The sequence below is a fragment of the Neopsephotus bourkii genome, unplaced genomic scaffold, assembly GCF_033783945.1.
Source record: "Neopsephotus bourkii isolate Nb327-2 ecotype Australia unplaced genomic scaffold, CSIRO-AGI_Nbou_v1 NB_1080, whole genome shotgun sequence".
NCBI classification, from domain to species: domain Eukaryota; kingdom Metazoa; phylum Chordata; class Aves; order Psittaciformes; family Psittacidae; genus Neopsephotus; species Neopsephotus bourkii.
In genome coordinates, this window is record NW_026901568.1 from 213,640 (window position 1) to 234,617 (window position 20,978).

The 20,978-nt window shown below is 40.1% G+C and overlaps 1 protein-coding gene across 1 annotated transcript in view; it reads left to right on the top strand.

Annotated features, from left to right (window-relative positions):
* The window catches only part of TAFA1 (TAFA chemokine like family member 1), a 223,269-nt gene that overhangs the window by 161,797 nt on the left and 40,494 nt on the right, over positions 1–20,978 (top strand). Inside the window, exon 3 of the mRNA XM_061362082.1 lies at positions 12,202–12,342. Coding sequence (XP_061218066.1) covers positions 12,202–12,342 — 141 coding nt within the window. The remainder of the gene's footprint in view (positions 1–12,201; positions 12,343–20,978) is intronic.

Consider the following 20,978-nt stretch of genomic DNA (forward strand, 5'->3'; position numbering starts at 1 on the left):
GAATAAATATTTGGGGACTGTTCTATCCAGGTCGTGACTCATAAAAAACACGGTCTCTGCCCATTCTCCAGTGGTATTAAACTATGTGATATGACAGATGTCATGAAAGTCAAAAACTCATAGTAAAAAGGATCAGAAAAAATTGTAGGCCCAGAATGCTGTGGAACTAGAAAAATGTGAACTAATATATCTGGGGAAAAGAACTATTCAACTATTAATGCTGGAAAATTGCTAGCTACTATAGTGGAGATGGAAAAAAATAGGAAAGTGATGGCATTTTCTCCAAGAGAAGAAGGTAATAGACTCCTTCCTTGTTGAGAACACTGCTTAAAAGCACAAAGCACCATTTCAATTAGATATGGCATTCCTCTTCCACTCTCAGACTGTTGGCTAGATTTTCTAATACATAGCATCTGTCTCTGCTTCTATCTATCCATTGTTTTTCATTCCCTGTCTATCTCCATAGTGTCTGTGTGCCTAAGCGGTGATGGGTAAATGCCTGTGTAAAGAAAGTGATGCTCAAATATTCCTGAAACTTGATGAGCTTGTGTTGTTTGTGTCTTAGTTAACAGTAGTGAAGAGCAGACTAGGGGTAAATGCTGGGTTGGGAAAATTGGGCAGATATCCTCTCTTAAATGGAGATAATGATACTCATCATCTTAAAAGCAGAATTTTATCAGTTAATAATAATGTTATTGTTATATAGTGGAATTTTAAAAACATCAGTACCAGTTATATCAATGATGCAGAGAAGAGCTGTAGACATAATTAAGGTGATGGAGGCAGGCTTGCAAAGAAAGATGAAGAGAAACAGCAATTGCACAGCTTGTCTAAGTGGTGATAATGATGATGGGGGATGTGATGACCACCTAAAACATTCTGACATCTGTAAACATAGAATAGGGAATAGCTCTGTTCAGTTGGTCATAGCATTACAATTAGGGTTAATGAGGAAAACTGAGCAAAAAAATCACAGGACATATTTTCTGCTGTTCAGCCCAATGGTAGATCACATTAAACGCTAGAATGGTACCTTCAAAACATCCTCTGTTGCACCAGTAGAAGCCCAATTGCTTAAATAATGTGAAAATAAATTGAGAAGATGCTCATGAGTGTGCATAGGGAAATATTTTGATACTGGAAAAGAACTGGGCAAGATGACCTTTTCTGCTTCTAATTTCCAACGCTATTAAAATGAGTTGGCAGCGATGCCCTATTTCTAGTTTGCAGGCATTTCTCCTCTTTTTTTTTTTTATTTGTAACGAGAACCCAGTTTATATTCGACATTATCCAAAACTTTCAAAACTGAAAATTCAGGAAGCTGAACTGAGGGTTCAGAGCATTGGTAGTTTCTCTGCTGGGGCTCACTTAGAGCTGCACACCCTGGATGCACATGAACCCCATGGGATGTCAGCTAAACCTGAGTCATCTGAAGCAAAACAGTTGGGCTTGAATGAAATGGTGTTTTTCCAGCTAGCTTGAAAATGGTCAAGGCTGGACATGCATCAAGACAAGTCTAAGAAGAATCGAGGGTACAAGACGCATTAGCATGCAGTGCTGTGATTAGCACAGCACCTGCAGCATGTCAAACTAGCTGTGTTTCCTAAAGAATTCACAGTGCATGCATAAGTACACATGCGTATATCTTTTTTCTCTTCGTATGATTGCCTTGAAATATATCACTTGGTTTATTTTGGACTAAAAGGCTTTAGGGTTTTATTTATTGCTTGTCTGGATTTTTTTTATGTAAAATGTGATCATAAGAGACATAGTTCAAATAATTTCCTAATGCCTTCTGTCTTGAAAACTTCAGTTTCCAAGATACTTGGCCCTTTTGATGAGGATGTAAGGCACAAAGTTTCTTGGCTGTAGTACTACATTGGAAAGAAACTGGAAATCATTAGCTAAAAGTAGTGAGTTATATGAATTATACACCCCCTGAGGCATAGAGATTTTATCTTGAATTTAAATTTTTTGCTGCTTGCCAATGAAGTGTCAATGAGTTTCACCAAAGATGTTTTAGTAAAAAAACAAATAAATCAAAAATCTGTTTAAAAAAGCAGCTTTTAATTAAAAAAGTTGATTCCAAATTGTCAGAGATACTGTTTGGGTGAATACTCATCATTACCAAGGGTAAACAGGAGAGAGAAAAACAAATGCCTTTTCTGCCTGGCCTTTTTGGTTCTGTTAACCGCAGAGCTCCCTGCATGCTGCTACTGTTTATTAAAAAATAAATTAATATGAATGTCAAGCCAATGCTGTACGTGTCACATGTTGCTTTCAGAGTAGCAAATTATTTTCTCAGTAGACTTCATGTATTTCCACTCAAGTATGCAGCCATTTTTGTTCATATTACAAGGGAATAGAGTGAACTGCATTGTACGTGTGTTCAAAGAAAGTACAAATTTGAACAGGAGACAGATGATCAATTATTAGGAGGTAGTATTGCATTGTGTGGTTCACCAGGAGCTTCAAGGGAGGAGAGAGAAATGTTCAATTCAGTAACAAAAAGGGTACTGGGGGTGGAACTAGAATAAATCAGGGTTAGAATTGTATGCTGAGAGCTGTAGAGGAAAGAGCAAATCCAGGTGACAGGAAGTAAAATACTGCTCATTAACACAAACAGGGAGGAGAAAGACATCAAAACATGGGGACTCAAAATTGGCAGCTCAAGATAGCAACTGTGGGAAAATGTAAGGGAAAGGAAGTTTGGGGAATGCTTAAAGTAGTTTGGAAAAGGAGAAAATCAATCAGACAGAGATGTTACCAAAACAAAACAAAAAGGAGAAAACAATTTAGTATGAAATAAAGTATTGTTAATGCCCTCTGCCTTAAAATTTTGGTGAAGAGGAAGTAACCACCCTCCACTAAAGCATCCCATTGAAGTGGCCACAGTGAAGAGTTAAATTTTGAGAACAGTAAGATTTTGAATCCCATGTCGTCCTCTGCTTCCACCCCTCTTCCTCAGGCATATTTTGGTCCTGACCAGTAGGAAAACAGCTTAATCATGCTTAGGGATGGATGAAATGGATTATTTTAAGAAAGAATTTTTAAACTCATTGGTTTATGACCACGGTGTAGTAGCCTGAAAATTAAGATATTGCCGTTCTCATATCCAGTCCAGAACATTTACTGAAGTGTTTGACTGTGCTTGAAGCTAAATAAGGTTCAGTAATGAATGCTATAAATTCCTTAGGCTGGAAACTGCCAGGTTCTTCTGCTACAGATAATGTATGCAGTGTAAAACGCTTTTTCATGCAAAACCAGCTGATTGCTTCAGTTCCTTCAGGTCCATCCTCTGTCCTTCTGTACCATTGTACAGTCAGTTCCTGGCAAAGCTATAATTTTCTGCTCAAATGCAGGACCAGCTGCTGGTGGTCACAGTATGAATGACTCTAGGAATATATAGGGTGGGATAATGTGCACACTTGTCCATGGGAAAATGACAGAGAAATGATTGCTCGACACTGCTAGCTGCAGCACAGGGTAGAATTTACTGCTGCTGCTCATGGCATCCAGCACCTGTACAGTGACATGTGACATGTTCTTTCCATATGCTGTAACCTATGGTCTTCACTTTGATCCCACCCTAACATCTCGGTTTTACACATTGGCCAAATCCCTTCAGTCCCTTTCCCCCTTGTTTTTTTTTTTTTTATTTATTGCCATTCTTTGGAAGGTTCATGCAGCTTCTGCACTGGTTACAGAGAATTACTGTATCAGTCTGTCTATCGTGTCTCTGCAATCCTAGCTCTTCATCGTTGTACATTCTTTATGGATCCCATTGCTTTCACCACCCCTTATCTAACTACTTCATAAAAACCACCTCACACATTTATAAAGCATGACAAGAGCATTACCATAAACTATGTTACTCTGCTCAGTAAACACATCATAGACTCTCCATAGGCTAATCACCTTAGTGGGTAGAACTATCTGGGGATGAATTTATCTGCAGCAATCATATCAAAAGACAAATTGTATAGAACATCATTCTGTTTTTCCACAAGAGTTTAAGGTCCTTGCATCATTTTGTCTTGACTTAAAGCCTGCATTCTAAAGTTGCATATTGTCATCATCTTTCTAATCAGTAGATTAATTTATGAATATTTAACAGAAATCCTTAGTGTGAGGTTTTCTTGTATCATATGAAACAATAAAGGATGTGTTATAGTTGTAATAAGCAATCTTGGGTATCTCTGGTGGTTGATAGGAAAAGTAATATAGTTTCCTAATTTGGAGAGTAGGGTGAAGATAAAGGCATTTAGTGAAAAGCATATGCAGGTTTAGAGATCCAGAAACATCAAGGTGTTTGGGGAAAGCCTATTGGCCAAGAGCGAGACTGGCGGAACTGAAGAGCACTCGCGTGGTTGACATAGAATAATTTCTAAATCCTTTCTTAATAACTAATTCTAGTGCACAAGTCTATATTCATTTCTCATCATCAGCTGTGCCTAAATCGTATTTCTTATCAGCCTAATTATTCCATCTGAAAGGAGAATTATCCTATCTTTCTTTCATTGTGTGTCTTTTCTGAGATTCATTTAACTTAACATCCATTCTTTGGATGCCTTTTTCTGGCAGCATTTAGAACAACATTTTGAGGCCCCAAGAACAATATTCTGTAGTTCAGTCAAATTTTAGGATATTTTCAGGACTGCTTCCACTTCGGATTTTCACTACACTCTAGCAAAGAACTGGAGATGCCAATATTGGAAATCTTCGTTTCTGTTCAGCAGCAGCAGTGTTCATTTCTTCACAGCTTTGATACCTAGAAAATTTGTTCTATGGCAGAATTGTGCAGCTGTAAAGCAATGATCAGAATAGCATAGCAGGTCTTTTTAATCTGTATCTTATACTGCTGCCTGCGGTTATAGGAGGAGCAGTGCTTGAATGCAGGCATATTACATCTATTTTGCCCAAGCTGTTTTTTTCTTTTTTTTTAACCTCTCTGACATATCAAATATTAAATTTTCCAAACCACCCAAGTGACTAAGAGCAAGATTTCTTAAAAGATACTTCCATATTTTATGTTTAGCCTTACCAGGCCTACATAATTTAGACCAAGAAATCCCATTTACAAGTGATATAGACCTTTAGAAGTGTCATTTCTCACTGAAAGTTAATGAAATTTAGAGTCATAACGCTTATTACTTTGTGATATGGAACTTATTTCCCAAAAATAACTTTTTTTTCTCTTCCTGGAATGTTGAAGTCCTGCCTCTTCATATATATCTCTCAATGGTATTCCAGAGCTGTAAATCCCACCAAAACTGCTAATTTCAAACCTCCATTTTTTAAAGTTGCTGTAAGTTGATCTCATTTGAAGTAAAAGAGATCTCATTAAAGGACTGAAGATTCCCACTAAGAGCACATTGGATTCTTGACTGCTTCTTGGGTTGCATATCTGCTTTTTGCAGTTCATCAATACAAGAATGCTAATAGTACCTACTGTAATTAACTTTCGATACACCCTGTAAAAAAGCAGTCGGATGGGGTATGTGTATGGGTATGTGCAGGCAGTTCTGCCTGTCTGCTTTTACTGCTGTCTTGTCAGGGACTGCATACGAACACAGTAGGTGGGATTTTCTCATAAACTGTGTCATTTTTGTGTATGTATACACTGTACATGTGCATGCAAAATTGTAATTAAAACTACCCATAACTCTGCTTCAGTAACAGCTAGAAGCAAATTCCTCATCAGCATTCTTCTCCAGCTCCTCTTGCCTCGTTGTCCTCTTCAATACCTCAGCTGACGTTGGCTGTTGCACTGCCATTTGAGATGCATTGTGCCAGAGGCAGTAGCTAGAATGATGCCTTGTTTTTCTGGGTACCATTTTCCTTTGATTCATCTTTAAGAGATTTTCCTTTTTTTTTTTTAAAAAAAAGCATAAGAATAAGGTCCTGTGCAAATTTCTCAGGAGGTCAATTTGCAGGGCTTTTTAGCAGAAAGATCTATTCTCTAGTGTGTATATTGGTTTGATATGGAAATCCATAAGCCTGCCCTAGATCCACCCACGTCTCATACACTGGTGTGCTCTGGGTTTTCTTTGTGAATTCAAGAGTAGAATCCGGACCATTTCTCCTTTACAAAAATAATACTTATTTTTAATTTCTGTGAACAAACCAGTTCTCGAGGATCAGAGTCTGTTCTGGGTGTAAGTGTAAGAATCTGTAAATCTCTCAGATAAAAAGCCTCCTGTGGCTGATGGCAGAGACCATTAGTAGAAAACTGTAAAAGACTACAAATCCATGTGCTAATTAGAGCTTTGCATATCCCTGCTTCCCCTATTACACTGAATGGAAAATAAAATACAAATGAAAAAGAAAAGAGAGTTAGTATTCAGATGAAATATTAACATTCTGCAGAACAAAAATCTTTTTATTATTTTCCTCTAGAAATTCTTTAGTTACCTATTTTTTGTAGAAAAGTTTAATTTCATGTAAATGGCCTTTTGTGTTGAAACAGCTCTTAGAAAATTAGCTTATAGCACCATAAATAACCAGAGATGCCTCTGCTAAATGCACATTGCCCCTCTTAGCTTATGAATTCTGACTTCAGAATCTATCAAAACTTTGGATTACTATGATATTAATTTCCAGGTGTATCTGTCCTGCTTTGTTGAGCAGTTCTTCTCCAGATTTTGACCATGTGTAATGGGCCAACACAAATCAAGGCAATAACATTGTTGGTCTTACTCAAAATAGGATCATTGTACCAGCAGTATAGGAACTGGGGCCTGAACTGAACAGGAATGTTGTACCACCTACCAGGAAAGAGTTATGTGGGCTCTCAGCCCACATAGTAGTAGCTTATTATTTCTTAAAGTAAAGTATAGTATTCCCCCTGAGATCAGTGTAGTCTGTAGTTCTGGCACATTAGCGGGCATAAACATTTTGATTAAAGCTTATGAATGTATTAATTACACCTGGGAAGTTTCCAAAGCTTATTCAAACTGCAAACTCTTCAAACTGCAGCCCCCAAATCTGAAGTCTTCTTAGTAAATGTAAAAATGGCTGTCACAGGGTTGCCTTTTCTTTCTCTAGGATGTTTGTATAGAGACATGAGGTGGCAAGGATACAATTTTTTTCACCCATTTGTTTCTGTAAGCAGGATTTTGGAAAGTTTTCACGTGTGAAGAATTTTTATTCCCATGTTGTTAGACATTTGCTTGAAGTCTAAAACTTCAATTCTGTTTAAAGTTTTCTCTGATCTCCTAAGTCTAGCAACATCTGCATATACTTATGCACTTACAGAATAACATATGGGTATGCAGCCCTAACCAGGATAACAACAGTGGAACATTGACTCTCTAGTAATGTGTAAAGCTGTGTCAATAAACAGAGCTATCAAAACTAGTAATAGTCCTAATGAACTTCTGTAAATGGTGATAAAATTGGCCCGTATGATTTCCTTTGCTTGTGTTCCTGTGGTACATTGCTTATGGTGTAATAGAAGGCAGAATCTGACCATCAAATCTTATGAAGTTGTTTGAGTTTCGCTATTTTTTGCAAGAAATACAAACAAGTTCTTACAACAACCTTCAACTGGATTAGGTTGCATGGTGCATCGACAATGAGGTAGAAACGAAATCTAACAGAGGATCTGAATTCTAAAATCACTGGGCGTATGACCCCCAAAAGAAAGGCATATCTTATCTATCAGCTGTCTATGCCTCCACCAAACAACTCAAGAAGTCTCACCTAAGCAGTGCTTCGCTCATGCATTCATGCACACATGCATTCATTATGACTGACCTGCCCTAGGAAGGTCCATTAAGTGGAACTCATTTCAGGCACAGATGGTCCTGAATAGCTTAATGTCTGTCTGGTGGCCAGAGTAAGTGAATTCTTGATGGCCTTAGACTTCTGATCACATACATGCAGCCAAGGAGGAAATGAAAACATGTTTATCATTTTGATAAACAACCTCTCTCATTGCTGCAGGATGCTCCATGTAACTCAGCAGAGTCAAATACTATTAAATTGTCATCACTGTCAAAGAGAGAACGTATAAGTTTTGCTACCTGAGTCATAGTTAATGACTTCCACAATGTATAACACAAATCAGTACTGCTGTTTGCCTTTTTTATGTTTGTTTACTGATAAGTTCAGGCTTGGCTAGAATACAGAGGCGAGTTATAATTTTGAAGTGCAAAATATGCTTTTATTATTACCTCTCAGCTAGAGGTATAAAACAAAGAGATGACTAGAAGATGGCTTTTTGGCTTCTGTCTGGCCCACACTCAGACCCTGCAGGTGATTAGATATTTTAAATCACAGCCACCCACAGTAGTCTCATACTAATGATAAAATATCTCAGTCTGCAGTGTGTAAGCTCAAGGTGGCTTTGTAACAGAGACAAACATGAACACGATTTCAGGAGTTTAGTCTCCTTCAAGTAGAATTAAACCATTTGGAAGAGTAACAGTTGTTCCTGTTTTACAGCGAGAATGAGGTATTATTTCTGCAGTTTCATATTTTAAGACTATGCAGAACAAAGACTTCTGGAAAGCTAGAAGACATGAGCAAAATTGGAATGCCGCAGATAGTTTCCATCTTCAACAGCCCAGCATCCTCCCCAGCAGCCAATTCTGTCCCTCTTGCTTTGGCAGGCATCACATTTGCTTCATGCAAAGCTGAGGGTATCCTGTGAACTGAGTGCTCAGGAAGGATCAGCTGTTCTTATTATCAAGTCCTGGTAATGTTTAGTGTGAAGAGGGTATAAGTCATGTTGGGGCATTTTCATTCATCTCTGAAGCTCCTGGTAGAAAGAGCAAAGCTTTTCCTGATTTGCAAGTTCCTATTCCATTTCCAGGGTTTTTTTTTGGATGTTTTTGGGGCAGCAGGGAATTAAGAAAACATAAGCTGTTTTCTTGCCAGGTAGCTAAAGAAGGCACTCCATGAAATGTAACTGTCAACAAAACATTCAGAAGACACTTGCTTGGAGGATTTTAGAGCCCTTTCTTCTGCTTTTAAGATTAATGGCAAATCCCCTTTTGACTTGAATGACTTAGGTGAGGCTGTTATTGTAGAAACAAAGCCAGAAGCTACCTTAGCTCAATAGACCATAAACTTCCAAAAAAAGATATTTCTGGGTTTGGTGACAATGATTCAAACTTTTGCTGCACTCACAGCCTATCAGGTCAATAATTCATAGTTTTTCAGGGCTCCCAGCATTGTAACATCTCACTGGGTCTCCCCTAGAAGAATCACTGAGAAGAAACATCACTGGCTCAGGAGCAGAAGCCCTCAGATGTTGGTATTGCAGCATTTCTTGGTGCCCCCCGCCACCCCCCCACCCCCCCCCCCCCCAATTATAGGAAATAGCTGAAAACCACAGAATAAAAAGGTACTTCACATATATATCTGAACATGTTGAATCTCTTTTCAGTGGAAACTGAAGATTGATTCACGTTCCCCTCCCTGCTCTAACTTGTTTCCTCATTTGTACAGCCGAAATAGAAATTCAAATTGGAAACCCCACCCCACCCCCTAGTATATTTCTTATATATTTATATTTCTGTGGACAGCATAATCAAGGGCATGATTTTTCAATATTTTTTTTCCCTATTCTCACTGTTTCCATCTGAATTTGTCTGGATACCTCTGTCTATCTATTCCCATTTTGTATGTGGCTTCTAATAAGTCTAACGTGTGTATGCATGGCTGGTACAATAGGTACCAGCAAAACACATTCCATGCAATGCTATCCAGTAGTCACTCATAGGCTAATGAAAAGTCTGCTCATACTTATCACATTTTCCAGGAAAACTCTGTGTGTAACATTCAGAACTTTTTCCATGTGAAATGTATCTTTTTTCTTCTGTGTCAGCACTGGGAAGGGTCTTTCTCTTATTATCATGTGGATTACAGTTATAGCTCATGCAGATGAAAGTTTCAATTAACGTACTTAACTGTCTAGTGGTTTTTTCATTGCTTTTATAGTTTCATTGTTTTTTCACTCTTAAGCAACTACACCCTTTGGGTTAAATTCTTTATTGCTGCAGCACCTTGAGCTTCCACGTAACAGTTAAAGGTGTTATGAAGCTCATTCACCACAACCCCTTATTTTGCATAGTTAACCAAATAAGCAAGACTTAGCTGATGTGGTTATTAGTACTCATACAACAAATTAATAGAGAAAATTAAGCATTTAGCTTATTCACAGGTATTTACCACACAGTCTGTGTAGTCTAAAATTAGAAATGCTTATTACTGCATACTTTATTGTTGAGGTTACAATCAATAAAATCACAAATCTTTCTTCTCTTAGGGCATGACTGTAAGATGAATTAAACCAGTGAGACCATTTTCCTTGCTTTCAATATGATTTGGATGGGGGAACAGGGATTTTATCTGAGGAATTACTTCGTAGAAAAATGCAACCAGTGAGGGCTGAGTTGATTATCACAATTCCTCTTACTCCTAAGAGACACTTAAAAGACCATTTGTCAGATGATGGCTTTCTGAATTGTTGGGATCTCTCTTCTCTGTCACCCACTGGCTTTCAAAAAGCAGGCCAAATGCACCTAATAACTAATACATGAAGCAGCATTTCTCTCCAGATGAGTTAAATATTTGCTGCAGAGTTGGTCTTGTCTCATGGTTGCAAACTCATCAGTGCTTAACCCCACCACCTAAGCTCATTTACCCTAATGGAAGTTCACAGGCTTTCATCTACTGACTCACCCTGGAAGGTGAGTGGTTTAAAAGTTTAATATTCTACATCATTTCCACACTTCATGGTGTTCCTGTTCATTTATAGTTGTACCACTTAATACTGTGGGTACAACTTAATGCACACCACCATATGACCTTAACTGCATAGAGTCAAGGGGGATTCCTCCCTGTCCATCCAGCCCAGTGTTTCACCAAGAAATGTCACATTTGTAGAGTCACCAGGTAACAGGACTCGCTTCTGAGCATGGAGATGCCACTGGACTCCCAGACCTTTTCCAGCATCCCTTGTTCAGAGCCACATGTTTATCAGTACCTCCATACTGCTTATTCTCTGACCTGGATACAGGGTTATGGAAGTATTCAAGAGCTCTCACAGTAGCTTCAAAAAGAGTGAAAGCCAAAGACAGGAATAAAGGTTTTTATGCTATAGTAAAAGCAGTGTAGAGTTAACATTTCATAGTGGCATAAAGAAAACCTTCTTACACATCGTGTTTTTCAGTAGGCTGTGCATGACGCTTTGCACTGAGTTTAAACAAATCCTGCCCAATTTATACTGCAGTTTCATAAAGTAGCCAAATATCTGTGGGGAACGGACTAGCGCTATAAATACTTGGTGATTATGAGCTAAATACAATCTGAACTGAGGAACTGGGAAATTACTTGGGCAGTGCATTAGCCCGATGTGGCTTCTCATCTCCTTGCCCTGCACTGCTAAGGGGAATGGAAATAATACACTTGACGCTTTGTTTCTGTGCATAGCATATGCTACAAACATCAAGTATTCATAAACCCTAAGCCACTGTCTATCTGTCTATCGCTCCTTTGTGTTCTCCATCTAACCAAACTATTGCAAATGTTCACAAAGAACAAATACAGACAAATTAAGCCTGGTGATCTTGCACACAATGGGAATGTTTTCTGCCTTAAAACTGCCATATTTAGTGAGAGAGGTAGCAAAGGGAAGTGTTGTTGGACCATCCTGTAATTCAGAGAGGCTGATTGTTGTTCCCTAAGGGCTGAGTACTGGCATAAAATCAAGTATTTGGAGCAAAATCTCACTTTTACAAGGATTCCTTAGCCCCTGTCTTGTACAATAGAATATTTGGGGGAAGAGGCCTCCAATATTACAAGCATAAAATCAGCCAACAGTTGTTGCACATTTTCTGTAATATGTTACTTACATTTCCTCAGGCCTAAACTTTGACACAGTCATTTTTAGGCCAAAAATTCTGCCGATGACAGAGACGATTCTAATATAAGACAGGCAAACTATAGCTACTGTAGAGAGACATTTATCTACATTTCCTATTAAAACTGCAGTATGGTAGCACCTAGCTTATGCAGGAGCAAACATAATGGGAAAAATAACGTAAGCCCACCTGTATAGAAGCTGTGCAGAGACGCAAACAGGAGTATGCCTGGGTGCTTTGTTTAGACACTGCTGCTCTTCCTAACCAGAGTGCCAATATTCTTTTATTCTTTTTCTTCTTTTTTTCTTCTTTCTTTTTTTTTTGCCAGAAGGAGGAACGTGTGAAGTTATAGCAGCACACAGATGCTGTAATAAGAATCGAATTGAGGAAAGATCACAAACAGTAAAATGCTCCTGTCTACCTGGGAAAGTGGCTGGGACTACAAGAAACAGACCTTCCTGTGTTGATGGCAAGTAGCTCCTCCTGTATATATGTCTCTGTTTTTGTACCATCCAGTAAATAGCTTTAAGTCTATAGCTTATGCTTAGGAACTTTGTTGTGTTCTCTGTCTAAGGTAACAGAAAAATCCTAAAGCATAATTGCACATTTACACCACCTTGTCTTCTACTTTAGTGCATGGTTCTGTGCACGTGGGTCATGTTAAGATTTACCCAAAAAGTGAGACTATAGCATTCAGTACAGGCACTTGGGTAAGAACAGCAGATCTGTGGCAGGATCAAGCCCTTAAGAAATAACTGGACAAAATTACCCCTTGCATCACTTCACAGGACTGCCCCTGGTGCCTCAATAGCTCTGATTCATAAATATTTCAAAGGACAACAGCCATTCACTTTGATTTATCCAGCCATTTGAAAATTCAGTGGCAAAACAAAGATAAATAAATCCCATGGTCTTGTCCTGTAACAAATGCAACAGAAAGCTAGGAAAAAAAAAAATAAACTTTGTCTTTTGAAATCACTGGTGCTCTTTCTTGTCTTGGGAATTGGGTGTTTTTGCTGAAGGAAACCACTGTGTTACTTGTGTATGGGTTTCATATCAGGTCTAGCTCCACAGGGTGTATTCCTCTGTGGGGCTCCCCTGCCACTGTTGCGAAGTAAAACCATGCAGCAGTCAGGGAGAGAGCGGCGGCTTCGAAGTGCTTAGCAAAATACAAATCGCATAAAGAAGACTGGGAGTAAATGATACTAATCCCATTAGTTACCCTTCCCAAACAAGCCGCTCCGTGTTGCAGATTCCCTCTGTGCAGCAGCTGTGTGAAATGAGTATCTCACAAAAAATCTTCACTGTTCTGTATGATGAATGTCTGGTGCTGTTGTTTATGTAACCCCACTGCCCAAAAGGGCTCCAAAGAGCCGGGTTTTGTTCTGACTAGAGCTGAGGTGGGCTCTGCCTTGGGCTCTCCTCATCTTTTCCATTCCTGGATTTCCAGGGGTGGTGGTGTAGCTGGAGGTTTCGGAAGCAGCCAAGCTTTTCTCTTCAAGGCTGTCTCTTGGTATTCAGCTTCCCCACAGGTGGGTGAGAGGGAGCAGCTCTACAAGCAAACCTTGGGAAATTTGTTTCTTCTGGGTGCTTTTGCTCAACCACATGCTGAAAAGGCACTAGCAAGGGAGCAGGGGATGGTCCGGTTGTAGCCCAGTGTGGGACAGGGTTCTGGATGGGTGTTGTGGACTTGAGAATTGTGTAAACAAAGCTCTGAAGCTTGCACATTTCAACACCAGAAAGATGAGATTGGGGTGCCTTGGAGGGATGTTTTCTCAGCAAGTATTTGTGGTGTGTCTGTATCTGGTTTATATATTAAGGATAGAATGAAAATGCTTTATTATTAAAAAAAAACAACAAACATTTTTATATATACAAAATTGCTTTATTTCTATGAAATCATGCAGTATTTCATAGCTTGTTACACTGGGAATGCAGTTCATCTTCTGCACTTGGGACTAAAAACACGCTATGAATGCATCTGGAAATGATTGTGCTTTAATCCACATTCTGTCATTCTGATATTGCTTGATCACCCTGATAAGAATAAGCTTTTCCTTTTCTGTTAAGCACCCTCATAAAGCCGCAGGTGAAACCTGCAGCTGGTCTTAACCAAAGCTCAACTCTGCAAGCCTTGAAGAATTTCATGTTCTTCAGCAGGTCATGAAAAACAGAGGCACTGGATAGAGCAGAGAGACACTGTTAATTCAGATCTCATCATTCTGTTCAGAGAAGAGGAGCTCAAAGTATTCTCTGCGAAGAAAAAAGTTGGGTGCAGGTGCGAACTGGAGCCTAATTGCTCTGTCAGAATTACAATGAAAAGAAATGTTATTGTGTGGAATTTTGAAAGGAGTAGGGATAAAACAATGACTAATATAAAGCTAGTCTCATTGAAGTCACTGGTAAGATTCACAGTGACTTCAAAGGCAACAAATGTGAACTACAAAGGAATGTCTTCTCCTTTCAAGTTTAGTTGTTGTAGTCAGCCCATAGCTTCTTTTGTAGATGGCTGGTGAACGGTTCAAAAACCCAATATGCAGTTCGTAAAAATTAATAGAAGGGGCATTTTCTTCTGCTTTTGTTTTATCCCAGACTTTGCTTTGTGACTTTGACATACTGACCTGTTTTAAGTGAAAACTTTGACCTATTTAGTAGTTCTGTTCTTGCTAAAGGAAACTCGCAGAACTTCCCATGGGTATCCCGTTAACATCAGGATTTTAACTCACACAAAGATTTGGGTTCTGATGTTTCTTTTGCATACAGAGACACTTCAAATTGCCATATACAACATTTTACCTCCTTTACCTACCATATTGAAGGGATTAAGCAATCTCACATTGAGTTTTACTATGTATATGATTTCAAGCCATAATCTGTCGCTAAGAAAGCTTGCTTGGGTTCATTAATTGAAAATCTGTGGATGTTCAAGTACAGCAGTATACTCCCACCTGAACAGACTGATTGTCGTTGAGAAATGACAATGAGTGGGAGATCCCATGTTAGCAGTGCGGCTCCCATCTGTGGTTGATTATTACCTTGAGCCATCTCCACATATGGACAATGGCTGCTTAGTAATGTGTGTAAAACAAGCTGAAACTCAGGCTTGCCCTGTTTAAACCATTTGCCAAACTGAGACTTAATGGAAGCAGAATCAAACTTTTGATGTTTGTCAGTCTAACTTTATCAGGAACATACTTCATCAGGGCTGGTGCTTTTACAGTTTGAGTTCATGTTACAGAGGAGGGGTTGCATTGCCTTCCACTCCTATTGCTCCAGGACACAGCTGGCCTGTGTGGGTGGCACTGTGTTGAGAGCTGGCTTTGTTTTCTGTTTGATAGAGAATACATTTATACGTAGGAGTCAGCTTAACCTTTTTAATAAGTATCAGGAGTGATAAGTGGTCCTTTTGTCCTCTTGCTGCGAGATCTCATCACGGGTATCACACCATAGGACGCTAGCACACAGGACTAATGTATGCAGCCCTCTTCCTGAATGAGCTGACATTCAGGCTATGTGGTTTGTACTATAAAACTATGAAGTGCAGGAAGCTGCCATGTATTCCCAAGCATCACTTCCTGCCAAGTCCAACAAACTTAAAAAAGTATAGTGAGGCCAGACTGTGGCAGCCTCAGACATTATAAATTATTCTTTGCTGCTCATTCAGTAGGCACTGTCCTACAACCTGCCTCAGTCATCAATGAATTATGTAGGAGCAACAGCAAAAGCAAACAAAAGCCAAATCTTATCATGAAACAGAGATGCCAGTTTCTGTTTCTTTGCTTCTTGTGTTGCACATTTACTTTCATGATTCCCTTCACTACTTCAAGGTCTTCTGTTGTTTGTTGGGTTTGTTGTTTTTTTTGAAGGATGGTTTTGAATGGTCCCTTTCCTTCCTACAATTTGTCTTGTGTGCCACTTGGCAGTAGCACATACCATGAGCATCAGTCTATTCAGCTTTCTGTCACAGCTGTTATTATTTTCTCCATTTGTTCAAATACGTCTCCAGAGCAAGTCCAAATGGATTTGTGCTACAGCAGCTTGAGAGAGTCCCTTTTTTCTGGGGGGGAAAGCAGTGTCGAGCATGTTTAGGGAGTCCCCAGCCCTCTGCCTCCAGAGCACAAAGGACTCTGAGCACAGCCCAGAGTGTTACTAAGCTACCCCAGAGTGATGCTGTTGGACACAGCATGTACACTGGCTGTCTGAAGGTACCACTTCACCTGCTGATCTAATACCCTGCCCACACACTTTACAGTCAGGACCAGCAAAGGGCTTGAATTTGCAGCTCAGATTAGTGTGCAGACCCCTCTAGCTTCATGCTTTGATGGACCTGCTCTCTCATTTTCCCATTACTGCAGGCGCTTTTGTGTGACATACAGGCCATTTCTGCAAGGGTTTCTTAGCCATACTTCTGAATTCGCACCTTCCCTCTCTACTGTGCTTACAAACAGCTTGTCTTCCTCATTTCAGAAGCTCATGAATTTTCCTCCTCCTGCAATAAGCTCTGTGGGTCTATGAGTGCACTCAGGTGTCAGCACAAATAGCTGGCATTTGTTCTCTTGCCAGTTGTTGTTGCATGGCTAGTACAGTTTATCTTGTGGGTTGAGGTTCTATTCCTTCTGTAGCTGCTTTCTTCTTCTGGTATTGTGGTTATCTAAGAGACATGTTCCCACTGCTGTCCTCTGTTTCTTTGCAGCAATGCTTCTTTCATCTTCCTGATAGGGTCACTGTGTACATGATGATTGTCCTCTCAGGTGTCAAGCCCACATCCTTTAGAAAACTGGATCCAAAACTTTAGTTATTTTTTCTTAATTTAATTTTCTGTTATTCCATATAAAACTAAAAGAATTCAGTAAAACAAACAAACAAAAAAAATCCCCTCATATATTTCTCTTTTTTAAATAGATATTTGTCTTTTTTAGAATTTTTCACTATTCCCAGTAGCTCTTTTACATTAAGTGGGAGAAAGATTTCTTCTATTGTTCATCTTATTCATTATTTCATCTTACTGATACAGAACAGCAAAATGAAATTAATCCAGTATTTCCCATTCTCCCAGATCAGCTTTGGATAACATCACATTTCAAATCATAGAATCACAGCATCATTTAGGTTGGAAAAGACTTTCAGGATCATCAAGTCCAACCGTTAACCCAGCACTACCAAGTACTCCACTAAACCATGTCCCTAAGTGCCACACCTGCATGTCTTTTAAATACTTATAGGGCAGCCTGTTCCAATGCTTGACAACCTTTTTTTCCTATAATGTATGAAATATTAACATGCATGGACATACTTCAGATTTCTATTAGTTTGAGATTATCCATCACTAGCCACCATATGACCCTGTGAATTTGCATCAGACCTCGTCAGGGCAGCATTAAGAAATTAAATACAAGTCTTAATGACCATTGGGAGAACTGTGACATCTAATGCCTCTCTGTGCCAGCACCTCACAACTCTCCACTCATGCTACTGGATGGTTGATACTACACATCCTTATTTTACCATGTGCAATAGTGGGAGCAGAGAGGACAACAATCATCAACACATGCTCCCTTTGCTGGCACTTGGCCTCCTTTCTTTCACCCAGGACCTGCAAATGAAAGTGTCATACCAGGCATGCCACTCCTTGGGCAGACAGTAAGTGCATCCATGGTGTTGACATGAGCTAATTTCTTTTATTTTTTAAATTATGGATGTCTACTGTAGAGTGAGCATTCATTATTTGAGTGCCTTGTTCTTGCAGTACAGATGTGTACAGATGTGTAGCGTATCCCCCCATGAAACCCTGAGCTGGTGCTCAGCCCAGGCATCCTCCTGTGCTACCCCAGCTCATACTGGCTAAGAGATGGGCATGGTAAATACAGAAACTTCCTGGCTCTCCCTGGAGTGAGTGCAGGATTCAAGTCCTCCAGAGTCAAATGAAAGATTCCTATTGACTTTGGGTCAGGTCCTTAGTAAATGCTTTGTTAGATATAATCCTGTATCTATCAGCACTTACATCAAGTGAAAACGCTTCACAGTCACAAAGCCAATAGTTTTCTATTTATCTAATGTGTACATTAGGCAGTATCACTAGAAAGCCTTTTTTCCCCCACTCTGAAAATACTTCAGATCAATTCTTGTTTCTTGAAGAAAGGGGGAAAAATACATTTTGAAATCCAAGGAGTCAGCTTTTCATCCCTCAAGCTGTGTTTCGGCCTAGATAAGAAGAGATCTCAGGGTCCCATACTATTAATGCTCTGTCTATATGAATAACGAGCAGGCTTGGTGAATTATTCCACACTCCTGGGAAAATCTATAGTCCTGTCCTTCTGCAGCACCAATGGAACGGAGCAGGAGACTCGTATTTTCTTTGACTTGGTGAATTCAGATTACTTCATTTGTAAGGAGGAAGAAAAATGTTTCTGTTCCCCACTGACACCCATTTGATAAGCTCAAAAAGAAATTCAGTACATCGCATGCACTATTAAAAAGAGGATATATATATAAAGAAGCCTAACTGTATAGTGGAGTATTTTAAGACTTTGCTTTTGTCAAAAACATGAAATGCCCTTGCAACCACCCTGAAATGACAGCCAGACCCTGAGAGGTGCTGACTTCAGGGGAGCAAAAGCAAAACTGGCAGTGATGAGGCAGAGTAATTAGTTCATTTACCAAGGCACAGCAGCTCTCATTACCAGTTTGCCTTATAATCTGCAGGGCAGAAGCTGAATGGAGCAGAGGGGAGGTGTGTGCCTGACCCTGCTGATGGTGGGTGAGCTTTTCTGCTGGAGCACAGTAGCATCTCCTGAACCCAGGAGCAACCTGAGGAGAGCAGAGAGTCCATGTTTCTCCTTGAACAAGTATGTGTACAAGCATATGTATGTGTGTATACATATATATGTATAGCTGTGCACATGCTGCAGAGTCATCCTGCCATGGGTGGTACATCAATGCAGTGCTGTTCAGATATGTATGTATGTTTCCAGTGATTAAAGTGCACAGGGGAGAGATATTCAAGGGTCAGGTTCAAGCCACCCTGAGCCAAAATCTGCAGCAAGGGCCTCTGAGCCAGGTGCTTCCCTTCTCTCAGCAAGGGCTGCATTGTTTGTGCCGCATGCAAACATCCACCAGGCATTAGGGGGAAGTAGATGGATGATCATGTCTTTTTGGTGTGAAGATGGTGCAGCTAATGAGATCGTCTGACTGTGGGTTTATGTGAGTACATCTTCATCTCAGCTATAATTTATCTCCCTACCTATCTCTTACATTTCTTTCTTTTCCAATTGACATTGCGGTTTCCTGAGTAGCGAAGCAACCACCTTTTTTAATATCAAGCCCATAGAACAGCTGACTAATCCACCCCTGATGAAGTACAGAGAGCTCACTTAAATCCCAATTTCCACAAGAAAAACATTTTCTTTGTCTACTTAAGAGGGGAAAAAAGCCATCAGTCATGGCACTGTCTCCATCTGCGTGAGGTGGTCATTTTTCCAGGCTCCAGCTGACAGGTTTCAGTGCTGACACAAAGGGAACAGAGCCCTCATCGCCAACCAAGGTGTACAAGCTGCAGCCTTATGGTGAAATTAGAGAATGGCTGCATAGCAGTGTGAAGACATACAGGAACATATAATTACTTCACCTCCGTACATAGGAAAGTAACCTTTCTCTCAAATACTTGCAATGGGCCCACTACAGGCTAAATGGGAAAACAGTAGGAGTTTTCTCCTCTTATTGATATCTTGAAGTGTTAATCACAGCACTGGAAAGAGCCTGGTAAGGGGGTTTGGGGGCACGGAGGGCAGCCAACCACAGCGGTGTGCCAGGCACTGCAGGGAAAAAGAAGCACAAGCTGGGTGGGAACAGCCACAGGCAGGACCATGCAGATGAGCCCTGTGAGTTCAGGTAGCATAAGGATTGGCAAGCATGGAGGACAACTCAGAGAAGGGGTTTTCATAGGTTTTGCATATGCTGATTTACCTCTGTGAGCACAGAGGAGGCCTGAGGAAGGGCAGCAGCCCCCTGCGACCTATCTGCAAATGTACAGATGGTGGATGTAGAGGCAAAAAAAGCTTCAGGGATGCTTTCACAACCAGCCAGCATGCAGCAGTGCTGAGGGAGAGATCTCCAAATGTCAGCAACTAGATAGAAGAAGCCTGTCCAAGAAGGGCTGGAGTGAGCAGTGGTGTGTCAGAGCAAAAAAGCTTTGCTTGGGGGGTAACAAAGAAGTAGCTCAGCAGAGTAAGAGCTGGATATCTAGGAGGTGCTTTTGTGTAACACACTTGATGTAATTGTACCCACCACACCTACCACAGGATATGGAGTCTGGTCTGTATCTGCCCTCAGTGTCTGCAGCAAGGCAGTAAGAAAAAAGCTACTACCGTTTGCTGCATCTGTATGGAGTGATGTTGCCAGCTGTTACAGGATGTGTGGCAACTCAGGAGTAACAGGTTTAAACCGTTACACCATGCCTTTAAAAAAACACTGGATTTATCTGTGTTTTGTTGTGCATTCATGTGTGGTCCAAGTGCAGCATACAAAATACAGTCAGAGAGTGGTTTGACACCCCAGGATGGATTTTCAGCTGGTGTAAACTGGCTCTTGAAATCCAGAGAGACCTGCTAGTTTCTGCCAAATGATGACATGGTTAGTTGAGTTTAGGAGAACAAACAGAACAGCAACTGGCTATTAATCCTTGTTCACAGTCTTCAGGGAATATATGGGACCAGCATTCAGCTCATCGGTGGCCAAGAGGAGCTTAGAGAAACGTTAAGGTTGAGTTAGCATCTGTGCTTTGTCCCCTTACACCAAATCTTTGCAGTAATTCAGATCATAATCTGTCTCTGCCAGAAAGACCATATTACTAAATGGGTAATTCTGTGTAAGATCATGTCGTATATCTTTTCTGCATCAGATACTGTGTTTTCAGTGCACCAGGGATGAAATGCTGCTTGTCAACAGGTGTCTTTAATACAGTAGAGAAAATATGTGATCAGATTATTGCAGAACATTAGGTCTTTTTTTCTTCTCTTTCAAAGCTACCTTCCATCTATAAACATGGAACTAGTTCACAAAGTTCAAATGTGGTTTGTAGAATTAGGATTTGAATAAGAAAGAAGTGGA